The following is a 14,286-nucleotide window of genomic DNA, read 5'->3' as shown; positions in this document are numbered from 1 at the left end:
TATAAAGTAGTTTTTTCTAATTCTGTGAAGAAAGTCAATGGTAGCTTGATGGAGATAGCATTGAATCTATAAATTACTTTGGGCTGTATGGCCATTTTCACAATATTGATTCTTCCTATCCATGAGCATTGAATGTTTTTCCATTTGTTTGTGTCCTCTCTTGTTTCTTTAAGCAGTGGTTTGTAGTTCTCCTTGAAGAAGTCCTTCACATCCCTTATAAGTTGCATTCCTAGGTATTTTATTCTTTTTGTAAAATTGTAAATAGGAGTTCACTCATGATTTGGCTCTCTATTATTGATGTATAGGAATGCTTGTGATTTTTGCACACTGATTTTGTATCATGAGACTTTGCTGAAGTTGCTTATCAGCTTAAGGAGATTTTGGGCTGAGATGATGGGGTCTTCTAAATATATAATCATGTCATCTGCAAACAGAGACAATTTGACTTCCTCTCTTCCCATTTGAACACCCTTTATTTCTTTTTCTTGCCTGATTGCCCTGGCCAGAACTTCCAACACTATGTTGAATAGGAGTGGTGAGAGAGGGCGACCTTGTCTTATGCCGGTTTTCAAAGGGAACATTTCCAGCTTTTGCTCATTCAGTATGATATTGGCTGTGGGTTTGTCATAAATAGCTCTTAATGTTTTGAGATATGTTCCATCCATACCTAGTTAATTGAGAGTTTTTAGGATGAAGGAGTGTTGAATTTTATGGAAGCCCTTTTCTGCATCTACTGAGATAATCAGGTTTTTGTCACTGGTTCCGTTTATGGGATGGATTACATTTACTGATTTGTGTATGTTGAACCAGCCTTGCGTCCCAGGGATGAAGCTGACTTGATGGTGGTGGATAAGCTTTTTGATGTGCTGCTGGATTTGGTTTGCCAGTATTTTACTGGGGATTTTCACATCAATATTCATTAGTGATATTGGCCTGAAATTTTCTATAGCCAGGACAATCCTAAGTGAAAAGAACAAAGCTGGAAGCATCATGCTACCTAACTTCAAACTATACTACAAGGCTACAGTAACAAAAATAACATGGTACTGGTACCAAAACAGATATATAGACCAATGGAATAGAACAGATGCCTCAAAAATAATGCCACACATCTACAACCATGTGATCTTTGACAAACCTGACAAAAACAAACAATGGGGAAATGATTCCCTATTTAATAAATAGTGTTGGGAAAACTGGCTGGCCATAAGCAGAAAACTGAAACTGAACCCCTTCCTTACACCTTACACAAAAATTAAGTCAAGATGGATTAAAGACTTAAACATAAAACCTAAAACCATAAAAACCCTAGAAGAAAACCTAGGCAATACCATTCAGGAGATAGACATGGGCAAAGACTTCATGATTAAAACACCAAAAGCAATGGAAGCGAAAGCCAAAATTGACAAATAGAATCTAATTAAACTAAAGAGCTTCTGCACAGTAAAAGAAACTATCATCAGAGTGAACAGGCAACCTACAGAATGGAAGAAAGGTTTTACAATGTACCCATCTGACAAACGGCTAATATCCAGAATCTACAAGGAACTTAAACAAAATTTACAAGAAAAAAAAACAAACAATTCCATCAAAAAGTGAGCAAAAGATATGAACAGACACTTCTCAAAAGAAGACATTTATGCGGTCAACAAACATATGAAGAAAAGCTCATCATCACTGGTCGAGAAACGTAAATCAAAATCACAATGAGATACCATCTCACACCATTTAGAATGGCGATCATTAAAAAGTCAGGAAACAACAGATGTGGGAGGGGATGTGGAGAAATAGGAATGCTTTTACACCACTGGTGGGAGTGTAAATTAGTTCGACCATTGTGGAAGACAGCGTGGCTATTCCTCAAGGGTCTAGAAGCAGAAATATCATTTGACCCAGCAATCCCATTGCTGGGCATATACCCAAAGGGTTATAAATCATTCTACTATAAAGACATGTGCACATGTATGTTTATTGCAGCACTATTCACATTGGGTTGGAACCAACCCAAATGCCCATCAATGATAGACTGGATAAAGAAAATGTGCCACATATATACCATGGAATACTATGTAGCCATAAAAAGGATGAGCTAATGTCCTTTGCAGGGACATGGATGAAGCTGGAAACCATCATTCTTAGCAAACTAACACAGGAACAGAAAACCAAACAACATATGTTCTCACTCATAAGTGGGAGTTGAACAATGAGAACACATGAACACAGGGAGGGGAACATCACACACCAGGGCCTGTTGAGGGGTGGGGTACTAGAGGAGAGATAGCATTAGGACAAATACCTAATGTAGATGGCGGGTTGATGGGTGCAGCAAACCACCATGGCATGTGTGTACCTATGCAACAAACCTACATGTTCTGCACATGTATCCTAGAACTTTAATTAAAAAAAAGAAAGAAAGTCAGTGTCATGCAGCACTATAGGATGTAAGGATGCCAAAACTCAAACTAACAAAGATAGGGGTTAAAATTCCTAATTCTCTGGTGTATTGGGTCTGGTGTGCTAAAATGAGCAACACTGTCAATTTGATTTTTATGCTAAACATTTAATTACATTGATCCCTATTAACACTCCACTCCAGTTATATTAAAGCCAGATTCCTGAGGAAGAACATGATTTTATGATAGGTATTGTTTTTATTCCAAATCTCAGTCCCTCAGATACCACAAAGTAATCATGCATTATCAGGACTCAAAGGAAAATAGAGAACATCCAGTTTAACTTTCTCATTACAAATGAGAATTCTGAAGCCCAGAAAGCAGGAAGGATAGACCCATGATGACATAGCAAGTAAGTAACAAAGGTCTCCTAACTTGAAGTTAGAGATCTTTCAGTTAACTACACTATGATTAAAGAATACTAAACCAACAGATTTCTCAACCATTGGGACCCATCATCAATTAAAATGTGATAAGTACTTCTGGGTTCTTGGCATCACATCAGATGCTTTATTAACAGTCTCTCCCTGACATGACCAAGCGCTTACTACTCAAATGGAAACACTGGCATCTAGCCTGAAGGGTCCAGAAAGAAACAAACAATTCACAGTTATCCCTTTTCCTCATAAAGTAAGTCAGTTTCATTATCAGGAATCTTGACGAGGTTTTGATGTTTCCCACCAAGTGCCAATGTCAAGCCATGACCATGAATAGTTGCAAAAGCAGCAACGTGGTAGGACTAATAATTTAGATAAGTCACTTTGATTTCACCATGGAAATGGATTAGAGGAAAAGAAGGGCAAAGAAATGAGCTTAGGAAAAAGCTCATATACTGGGAGAAAACAAAAAGGGCAAGAGGTCTAAAGGCTCAATGAAGTCCAAGAAGAGTCTGGTAGGAATAAGAATCAGGGAGCCAGAAAGATAGGCAAAATTCCCATTAAGGTTTTACAAATACAAATCTGGTGCTAATGAGGTCATAGGCAGGGATTAAACTCCAGATAGGATGGTTATTTTTTACATGTACTCCTATTGCTGCTGCTGCTATAAAAAGGCTATTTCACTTATTGAGCAATATTCTCTGCAACTCTGTAATGATCTCACTTAATGCCCACCCTGTACAACTCTATGAGATAAATTAGATTCTCCTCACTTTGCAAATGAGGACATTGAAACAAAGAAATGTTAAGTAGGTTGCCTAAGGTTGCACAATCAGCAGCTGAGCTTAAAAATGCATTACTTTGTCTCCACAGCCCATGCTCTTAATCACCATTTCATGTTTTGCCATAGATCTTTAGCATTTTTACCTCAGTGCTAAGGGCAATTGTGGTACTTCTCAAAACTCATGTTTGTACCTGTTATGCTAAGCCGCCTCCCCAAAATGTTTATCTTGCCTTTAATTTTCTACTCACTTTGTCCACAGCCATTTAGTTTGTCCCACGACATGGTATGTCTTATTTCTTTGGTATAACCACACACAGGTTGTTGTTCTGTTTGCCGACTCAATTAAGATTGGTCATGTGGCTGAAAATGCACTGCTGTTTTTAGAAATAGACTTTATCTTTTGCTGAATATTAAAAAAGTTACTACTTGTAGGCTCCTATCTAGGTATTGTCTCACTATATTTGTGCACCTGACATAAAAACATACAGATTATATATCTATATTTATATTTGTATGTATATAGCTTGATACTACCATATAGTTACTTGTTTTGTTGAGAGATATGTTCTTTGGGGCTCAGGAATGGTGTTACCATCACATGTAATAACTTTTCCAAAGAGAGAGTTCTGGCATTTTCCTTTGTGTAATTTACTTCTAAAAAATGCATCTCTAAATTTAAAAAAGCAAATTATGTAAAAATCATGTTATCTCAGTACTGCTCTAAGTACACAGAATGTAGCTGGGGCCAGATGGTATAGTCTTTAATTACTAAGATTATAAATCAGAACAGGGAATTTTCTGTTCTTTAGCTAGGGCATGACTTTTCTCAGAGTATTCATGGTCATCTAATTTTAAAGAGAGCTGTAACACATTATGGGTGTGGGGCCAGGGAGCTTGGTGGGTTATAGTCCAGTGATAATGAGGCCACAATTACAAGACTTAATCCCTGGAAAGGCCAGATAACTCTCGGCTACTCACTCCAACATTAAATCTAAGCAGCTGTTTCACAGTGTGTGCCATTGGATTCAAGAGGCCTGGACAGGAAAGGGGGCAGGTGGCTTAAAACAAGCTCATTACTGTGGCTGGAAAAAACAACTTAACGTGCAAACTCTGCTAATGGTGTTTGATTGAGTGGCATCATCTTTCTTTACAAGGGACAGCACACAACACAGTGCATTTAAGAGCATTAAGTAGAACAAAGAGCACCTTCCATTGCTCCATAAACATTGTTCTTCACAAATGCTAATGTATTTCCAATCTCCTACATCACAAAGCCTTTTATAGAGCTCAGACTACATCTATTTAGTGCTTCATAGCAGTGTTCTACCTTGTGTGGCCCAAAATAGATCCGATGAAGAAGCAAATACTTTTGGGGTGGGTGGTCCTACCCAAAGAATCACTTCTATAAGCACACTAGACACCACTCTTGCCCATAGTTTCCTGAACAACCAAAAAAAAAAAAAAAAAAAATCAGAGGTTTTATTCTCAGCACTCTGAGTTCTATGGTACACACTGCTTTGTCAGGTTCTCTTAATGATACTGTTATTCATCAAGTCTTTTAAGAAATAAGTTTCAAAGCTATTCATCTTCAATATGAGACTTTCATGTTACAGTAAGAAGAAAGGGACTTCTCACTGAGTAGCAGAGATAAGTCTGAAAAATATCTAATATTATATATTTAGTTTCTGAAATCTTAAAACTAAAACTAATTTAGAGAGATGGGGACTGAGGGCTTGATTACACATGAGCTAGTAGCAAAATTTGTTTGCAATTATTGATGAATTGAACATATCGTCATTCTATATAATGATATGATTGACAAAGATCCAGATGTTAGACAAAATTCCTTTGCTGAGATATATATCTACGTGTAAGAGAAAAATGATTTCAAGAAATGCTCTCATTGTCACTTTCTGTCAAACATAGCTGCATAGTTAATCTAACCTATGGAGAGATATAACATGCAACAAAGATACTTTGGCATTATAAAGACATGGACTACACTGGCTAATTAATTCTTCAGGATAGCCTTTTGTTTTGCCACATGCTTTCTTGTTAGAGTTCCTTTCTTATTTATTTTCCTTTTTAAAAAAGTCAGTGTGGGAGTGTTTTTATTATAGTACTCTAATCCCAAATAAGTGAATACAGCTGTGTTGGCAAAGGTGCAGGCAAACCGGCACTCTCATACATTGTTGATGGTGTGTTAAATAAACAAATCTCTACGGACAGTAACTCAGAAAGAAAAATGCACGTATCCTTTTACATAACAATTCCACTTTTAGGAATCTATTCTAATGGTAAGTTTGTATAAAATGGTTTACTTGTAAGGATCTTCACAGAAGCCTTGTTTATAATAGCAAAACATCAAAAACAAATTAAATGTCTATGCCCATTTAGGGCCTAGTTCAATAAATTTTGGTACATTCAAATAACAAAACACTGTGCATCTGCTTAAAAAGTATGAGGTACAAACACAGAACCATCTCTAAAACACAGAAACACAATAAAAAAGGAGATATATAGTATGTTACCACTTGTGCTAAAAATATACCTACAACAAACATACATGCATGCACAGAAATGCACCATATATATCCAAATACAAGATAAGGATTTCTCCTCCCAATTTTTCCTCACAAAAATGGAGCTGCCTTATATGCAAGTTCTTATAAAAATCTTTCATGTAATTGGTACTTATCCATATTCATTTATTTTTAACTATAAAATACAGTTTGGAAAGGACATATTAGGTTGATATCTTCTCAATTAATGATAGTTTTGGATGCTCATAGAGAGTACCTGTCAGAATTACAAAGAAAGGATGTGAATAAGTTATTTTGGATGGTATGACTGCATAACTGCAAGTGTTGGATGTCGTAAACAAGCTATTAAAAGACCTCTGTCATAACCAATGCAGTGAAAGGGGCTCCCATTAGCTAAAGATGAAATAGTTTGACCACCATAAACAATAATGGATGCAACTCAGTGAAACATATTGACAATATAAAATTTTAAGACTTTATAAAGATATTTAATAAAATTCCCCTACTAAAAATATCAAAATACCCCTCATCGAACACTTTCGTATGTAACTCCATACTAACTCTTTATAATGAAAGCTGGCAGTTTAAAAAGCAAGCATTTCGTCAGGCATGGTGGCTCTCACATGGAATCCCAGCACTTTGGGAGGCTGAGGTGGGTGGATCACTTGAGGTCAGGAGTTCAAGACCAGCCTGGTCAACATGGTGAAACTCTGTTATCAACTAAAAATACAAAATTAGCTGGGCATGGTGACACACACCTGTATTCCCAGTTACTCGAGAGGCTGAGGTAGGAGAATCCCCTGAATCCCGGAGGTGGAAGTTAGAGGAGCAAGTTAAATGACAACAAATGAAACTAACAGACAAATCCAGAAAGTGCCACATTTTACAAGACAATAACCAGTTTTCTTCAACAAGATGATGGTAGTGGAAAAAGAAAGGAGACTGCTTCAAGGTATACAGAGTTATTATCATAACATTTGCAACATGTAGATCTCCTTTGGATGTTGATTTGAACAAATCAATTATAAAAATAGCGTTTTGTTGCAAGTGGAGAATTCTGATTATAGACTGGGAGTTAAATGATATGAAGCAATTGTTAATTGTTTGTAGATGTTATGATGGCATTGTGATTTTATTAAAAATTGTTGATAAATGTTTAATCTAAGTGATAAGAATACAGGAGTTCCTGTGTTATTTTCCCTATTTTTGTGTAAGTATGACAATTTGTAATAGAAATTTTTAAAAGTCACATAGTAGATAGTAGATATATGTCTTGAAGACCTAAATATACACCCACAGGACAAGTTCAAAAAACAATAATCTTAATGTTATATGAATGGGTAATTGTGACTAGGAATAAATATCCAGGAACAGAATTATATCTGGGTTCAATATCTCAAATATCCTAGATGCAAGCCAGGCAATATATTTGACTAACTGGAAGAAGACTCAAAAATAATCTCTAGTGATTACAAAAAGAATGATGTTAAAGACACATAAGAAGATTTTGCATTATACCATTCGTGAAATATGAGAGTAGAAAAATCTCTACAAAATAATACTTTATATAAGTGGTTTTAAATATGTAAATGAAAGCAAATTAACAAACATCATAAGTAGACTTCAACCATATTTATATATATATATATATAGATATAGATATATCTACATACATATATATCTTATTGTGTTACCTTATATTTGAGCATATATGCTGGGGCAGTGTTGCAGACCTTAGGGATACGAAAGTGAATGAAACCTACAGTCTGAAGTAAGTATTCATTCAAACAAAACTTCTCATAAACCCTATTCATTAAATTCCTATACCCTCTAATGTCACTCTGAAGTGTACCCTCCTCTAAGAGTCTATCATATCCCCTCACTGGCTGTAAATAATTTGTTCTTCCTCTCTGTCCACAGAGCTCTTTGTAATTTCTTCACGATACTTATTATATTCTGTTCTATATAATAGCAACATATGAGTGTGTCTCTCATCCCTAATAATAACTAGCATTTACTGAGCAATTAACGATGTGCCATGTACTGTGCTAAGGACTTTAAATGGCTTCTCTTATTTATTTTTACAACCTTATGAGATACGTGCATTCTGCTTACAATGGATGAGAAAACTGATGCTTAAGGAAATTAAATAATTTATCTACAGCCCTGAGTTCAGAATCCTGTCTCTTTCTTTTTCTTCAAGTTTTTCAAAAATTCTCCCTTTATTTGTCTACATTCCTCAAAGTTTCAAGCAATTTTACATGTCTAGACAAGCTAAGATATAAGTGGTGAATACATGCTGGCACAGATATAATCTGTAGGATTCAGAAAAACAAAAGACAGAAAAGGTCAATTAGGACCATGCCAGCCAAAGAGGGATTCATATGAGAGATGACAGTGAAGATGAGTGTGTGAATAAAATATAGGGGAAAGGTACATTACTGGGGGTAGGTGTTCATCTTATTTCTTGATACAACTCTTCTTTTCTCCCTGTCAAATATTCAGTGGGACCACAAGTATAGAGGTCACTGTGAACTCCCAGAACCTGATTCTTAACTGCTACTCTAGATTACACATAGTAGGCACTCATTAAAGGTTCACTGATGTTAAAAAGATACTTGTTAAACCGGATCCTCTGAGCTGCTTCCTCAAAAATATTTTTCTATTATAATGTCGAAGAGAAAAGACAATATGAACCTGAAAGAGAAAAAAGGCCTGTTTTTCAGTGCATTCTCATTTAAGGAAAGACCCTAACCTGAATTCAAATACATTAATGAGAAATCCGTGAGGACAGCTGTGAACGTTGTAAATTCAGCCCTCTCTTATATAGCTATTGCTAATTCAGGAATTACACAGGGTTGCCAATGATAGCCGTTGACTGAAATAAATATTTGATTTTGTTGTCTCATTCTACCTCATTTATTAAACAAGTGATTTTATATAACTATTCTAGAAAGTAAAGATTCTCAAGTCCGCACCAGATATATTTCTGACAAACTCATGTTGTTGAGTTAATGATAATTTTGGGGTACCTGACTTTTTTTTCTTTCTTTCCTTATTTTTTAACTTTGCATAAATTTGTTCAAAATGTCTGGATTTGGTGGCCAATTATAGAACACTTTTCACAGCAAACCCAGTGAAACAATGTCATTTTTAGCCTTCAACTCACAGCTATGGCCTCAAATGATTAGACATGTGATTCTGAACTTGATTTATGGAAGATGGAGCCCAATTCTCTGGCCCCAGGCCTGAATGCTGGGATGGCAGAAACCCATGCTGGAAAAAAATTTAGTTTTCCAAGTAAATGAGGGTGATTAATGGAGAGACTCTTCTCAAATCCAGCTCCTGAGAGTGAGTGAACTGTTGTGCTCTCTGCAATTGAGAATAGGATACTGGGGCTGATTATCCCTAACACCAAATGATTATTGACAACAATTTTGAATGTCACTGTAATAATAGGTAAGGCAAAAACAATTAAAAATACAGATTTAATTTAAAAAAACTCTATACATTGAGAGTAGAGACTAGTTTATATAACTTAGGCCAGTAATTAATGAAAACAAAATCAGTTGAAAGTAATTTAAGTAAAAAGAAAATTAATATAAGTGGGAGGTGGTTTTTTTGTTGTTGTTGTTCCAGAAAGAAAAAAGTCAACTTTTTGTCAACTGAGGGAAAACAATCTACTAAGATCAAAAAAATAAAATTAGCAAATTAAATAAATGATAAAATCATAGTAAATAGATTTAAGCCAGTAGATTATATCTTGAATACATCTTGATTTTACATTATGACCATTTGGGTTGTGGGGTGTGTGTGAAAATGGGCAGTAGAATGTGAAGCCAACATGCTTGAAGAAGACAGATATGCAGCACACACAAATACCCAGAGAATAAAGGAATCAGATGTGATGAGGCCGACCAAGTCATTGTGAAAGACAAAAATATGAAGACACACTGAGGAAAAACAGGGAAAGACAGACAGACACAGGAGGAGCAAGATAGGCATGTACATACACATGTAAATACAGAGGACAGAGGAAAGGAATAGTTAGAAAGACAAACATTTTCTTTTTTATTTTTAAAATTTTACTTTAAGTTCCGGGATACAAGTGCAGAACATGCAGGTTATAGGTATACGTCTGCCATGGTGGTTTGCTGCACCTATGAACTCGACATCTAGGTTTTAAGACCCGCATGCATTAGCTATTCGCCCTAATGCTCTCACTCCCCTCGCCCCCCCATCCCCTTTCCAGCCCCGGTGTGTGTTGTTCCCCTCCGTGTCCATATGTTCTCATTGTTCAACTCCCACTTACGAGTGAGAAGATGCGGTAGAAAGACAAACAATTTTCATTAGCTCAACAAATATTTATTGAGGCAAAAACAGGCCCACAGAGATGGAGTTGGCAGACAGCTTTGCAGTTCTTTGAATCTGGCCAAAGTGAATCTAGCTGTTGATCATAACTGCACAAAATTGTTTTTGAGGGCCTACTAAGTGCAAAAGCACTGTGCTAAACACTAAAGAAGACAAAAGTAGAAATACAATAGACTCCATACCCTCTAAGGACATATTAAAAAGTTGTGTTGGGCCTATGAGTGAACTATCTGCTACTTTATCATTCTTTAAAATGATGAACTTGCTGGGAATTTAAAATAGACCTTTCTGCAGTGGCAAGCAGGATTTATGCTTCGATTTTTCATTTTAGATTATGAAGACTGTACAAAGAGACTCAGAGACAGAGAACTTTCCTTTTCATCTTTAAAAGTCACAGGCATAAATAATAGCCAAGAGAGGAAATCTCTTTGTTACACAAAGTTGCTTGGTGGCCTGATCTTTGTTCTTGGCAAAATTAGTCTTGTTTCATTACCTAGTATCTGGGAGATATCTGAAACCATCTTGTACTTTTTCCTTTTAAAATTTAATGCTATTTTTGGCTCAGTTGGCTTTTAGTTGGAACAATCAAGACAAAATTATAACATCTCCCACTCTCCAAAAAACAACCATGGAAAAACACTTTACGAATAAATAAACAACTCCCAGTTAAGGCTACAACTAGAGCATTACTGCCTATTAGAAATATAATATGAGCCATGAGCCACGAGCCATATTTTAAATTTCTTAGAGCTATATATTTAAAAGTTTTTAAAAGGTGAAATTAATTTTCATAATATATTTTCTTTAATCCAATGTATGCAAAATATCTCAACATGTAATCAATAAAAATGTATTAATGAGATATTTTACATTCTTTTTTCATACTAAGGTTTTGAAATCAGGTGTGCCTTTTATACTTATAGTACATCTCCTTTTGGACTAGCCACATTTCAAGTGCTCAATAGCCAAATGTGGTTACTGGCCACCGTACTGGACAACAATGATTTGGAGTATTACTTCTAAGTGGATTGAATATCCTTTCCCTTCCTATTGTTAGCTCTACCAGAGACTCAACCAGATGAAAACAAAATCTAAAAGCCAACTTTTGTTTTCTAAGTCCCTTTAGTACATAATACTGTCTTTTTGCAATCTGTCTGGTGGTATTTACCCTTTAGGCATGAAGAAGGAGAGTTGAGGTTTGTATATGAACTTGGGAAGGTATAGCTTTCTTAGGTAAAACAACCAGTCCACCAGAAGTAGACAGGGAAAATTCCTGGTGGGAGAAAATGGCTCTAGAAGCTGGCCCCGCTCTGCACTTGGTTGAATTGAGTAAGCTTGCCTCAAGGTTCTTCTGGTACCCTGTATCCCTCTGTCAAGCACTTATCAGTGTAGACTGTAAGTTCCTTGAGGGCCCACACCATCATTACCCATCTCTGTCTCTCTAGCACCTAGCATAGTGCCTGGAACATAGTGCTCAAGAAATATCTGCTAAACAAATAAATGAATTCACATAAATTCAGTTTCTTGTGTGCACTAGCCACATTCCAAGTGCCCCATAGCCACACACAGCCAGTGGCTACCATATTAGACAGCACAGATATAGAACATCTCTATCATCACAGTAAGTTCTATTGTTTATCACTGTTTTAGAATGAGTAGAAATATTAATTTGACCCATTCGGTGACAGGGAGCTTCTAGAGACCACAAAACTCTTCCTTTTTGTGAGCAAATGAGAATACATTTTAGCTCCCTGGAAAGTTCAAATATAATGTCATTATGGTTTTGACTGGAAGAATAAACTTGGCCATGCATTTCTTCCTGAGTTTGTCTCCCTTAGGGTCTTTTCATCTTGATTCCCGCCAGGCACAGTTTCCATGAGTGCCTCTCCTATTCTCTAGCCCAAATGTCTAATGAATGCTTTCCCTTATTTCCTGAGATATACTGTCAATTTCAAAAGAAACTTTAGTACAAAAGCTAGGGGGAAAAACAAAGAAAATATAAAATCATGAAAAACAATCAAGCTTATATGTGATATATACTTTTTTGAACCTAAGTATGCCAGGAAAAGCAGTGTGGTTCTTGAAGAAATTCTACCTTCTCTTATCCTAAAATAATGAGATTGTAATGGCTGATGGGCTAGCACAATTTTGCAAGCATATTGGCTGTAACCCTTTGTCTTCAGCCCCTTGCCTCAGCCAGGAAATGTCTGAGGTGACATCTTTGTTTCTGACATACAGTAGTTGGTGTCCCTGAATATGTGTCTCACTCCTCATTTAACGGTGTCCATTAAGAATATTCCATTTTCCTTTAAATAAAACTTTTCCCTGTTTCAAATGCTGTTGCCTGCTCAGATCCACCTGCCTAGTTTCACCTTGAGGCCTGAGAGACATGCATGAGTACAGCTGACTTGCAGAACTGGTGACTCCTGCCTTCAGCCTTAGTGAATAATCTAATGCAATGGTTCCCATGTCTTGCTGCTTATCAGGATTATCTGAGGAACTTTTGCAAAGTTCAGATCACTGAACCCCACTCCAGACTTCTAAATCAAATCTTTGGCAGTGGGGCATAGGAATCTTTATCTTTAACAAGTATACTAAGTGAAAATGATGCACTAGGTCTCATTTAGGGATTATTGTCTGTTTCCTCCATACTCAGTCAACTCTGCCTACCTCTGGATCATTCCATAAGGACATTCCCCACCCTCACTTTGTCACTCTACATTTTGACAATAAAACAGGATCTTAATCATACCATCCATGGAGCTGTAGGGGGAATTGCAATAAAGGGGGTTTTTATGTAAGCTAGAAGTTTCCATAACCCTACTGCTTTTTCTAGAGAAATCTGTTTGAATCTTCTAACTACATGGGATCGAAATGTCCCCACAGAATTTACTGTCAGGCCAACAATGATGAAGATTTCAGCAGGATGTGTTCCTAGGTTAATGAACAGTCAGCCCTCCCCCTGAAAGGCCAATACTGAGAATGCAAGACGCAAATATAATCTAGGAAATGAGAAGCATAATTTATGCAAAACCCAAGCTCTTACTGAATTTTAATTTTAATGTATGTTGCTTGTACTCATCTTTTTATATTTCAAATAACAATCACTTACCCTTGACCAATTTTTTCAAATCTTGTGTATTTTTTCTTTGGGTCCCCAACACTCACAATGCTTCCTAAGAGACGGGTGGGGAGAGAAGAAAAGAGGAGAAGGTAGACGAGAGAAAGAGAGAGAGAGAGAGAGAGAGAGAGAGAGAAATGGAAATTGATTGACTGTTTTTTAATTTAATAATGAAAATTAAGATGCCAGAGTCAGTGACAAATAAAACATTAGACAAATACTCCCATGTGGTTTCTATAATTTATATAAAATGATACTTTCTACTTATTAAAATAACAAATAATTTTATAGTAATTAAAGTAGTAATAATAACTCATTTTGCTTATATTCAACATTACTGACATTTGGAAAACAAAACTTGTCACAACCCAACATCTATAAAAAGTTCTCATGATACTATATATTAGGATATAATAACCATCTAAGAAAGGGATGGAGCTGGAGGTCATGATCCTAAGCAAACTAATGCAAGAAAAGAAAACCAAATACTGCATGTTGTCACTTATAAGTGGCACTTATAAGAGCTAAACAATGAATACACATGAGTATAAAGATAGGAACAATAAAGACAGGGGATCACTAGACAGGGGAGGATTGGGAGAAGGGCTGAAGAACTACCTATTGGGTAGTATGCTCA

The 14,286-nt window shown here is 36.2% G+C and overlaps 1 protein-coding gene across 3 annotated transcripts in view; it reads right to left on the bottom strand.

The window, feature by feature from the left end:
* The window catches only part of PAK3 (p21 (RAC1) activated kinase 3), a 286,207-nt gene that overhangs the window by 34,143 nt on the left and 237,778 nt on the right, over positions 1–14,286 (bottom strand). For all 3 annotated transcript variants that reach the window (XM_025373283.1, XM_025373282.1, XM_025373281.1), the window contains one exon: positions 13,641–13,704. In XM_025373283.1, coding sequence (XP_025229068.1) covers positions 13,641–13,704 — 64 coding nt within the window. The remainder of the gene's footprint in view (positions 1–13,640; positions 13,705–14,286) is intronic.

Source organism: Theropithecus gelada, chromosome X (genome assembly GCF_003255815.1).
Source record: "Theropithecus gelada isolate Dixy chromosome X, Tgel_1.0, whole genome shotgun sequence".
Taxonomy (NCBI): domain Eukaryota; kingdom Metazoa; phylum Chordata; class Mammalia; order Primates; family Cercopithecidae; genus Theropithecus; species Theropithecus gelada.
This window is presented reverse-complemented; position numbering and strand designations above follow the sequence as displayed.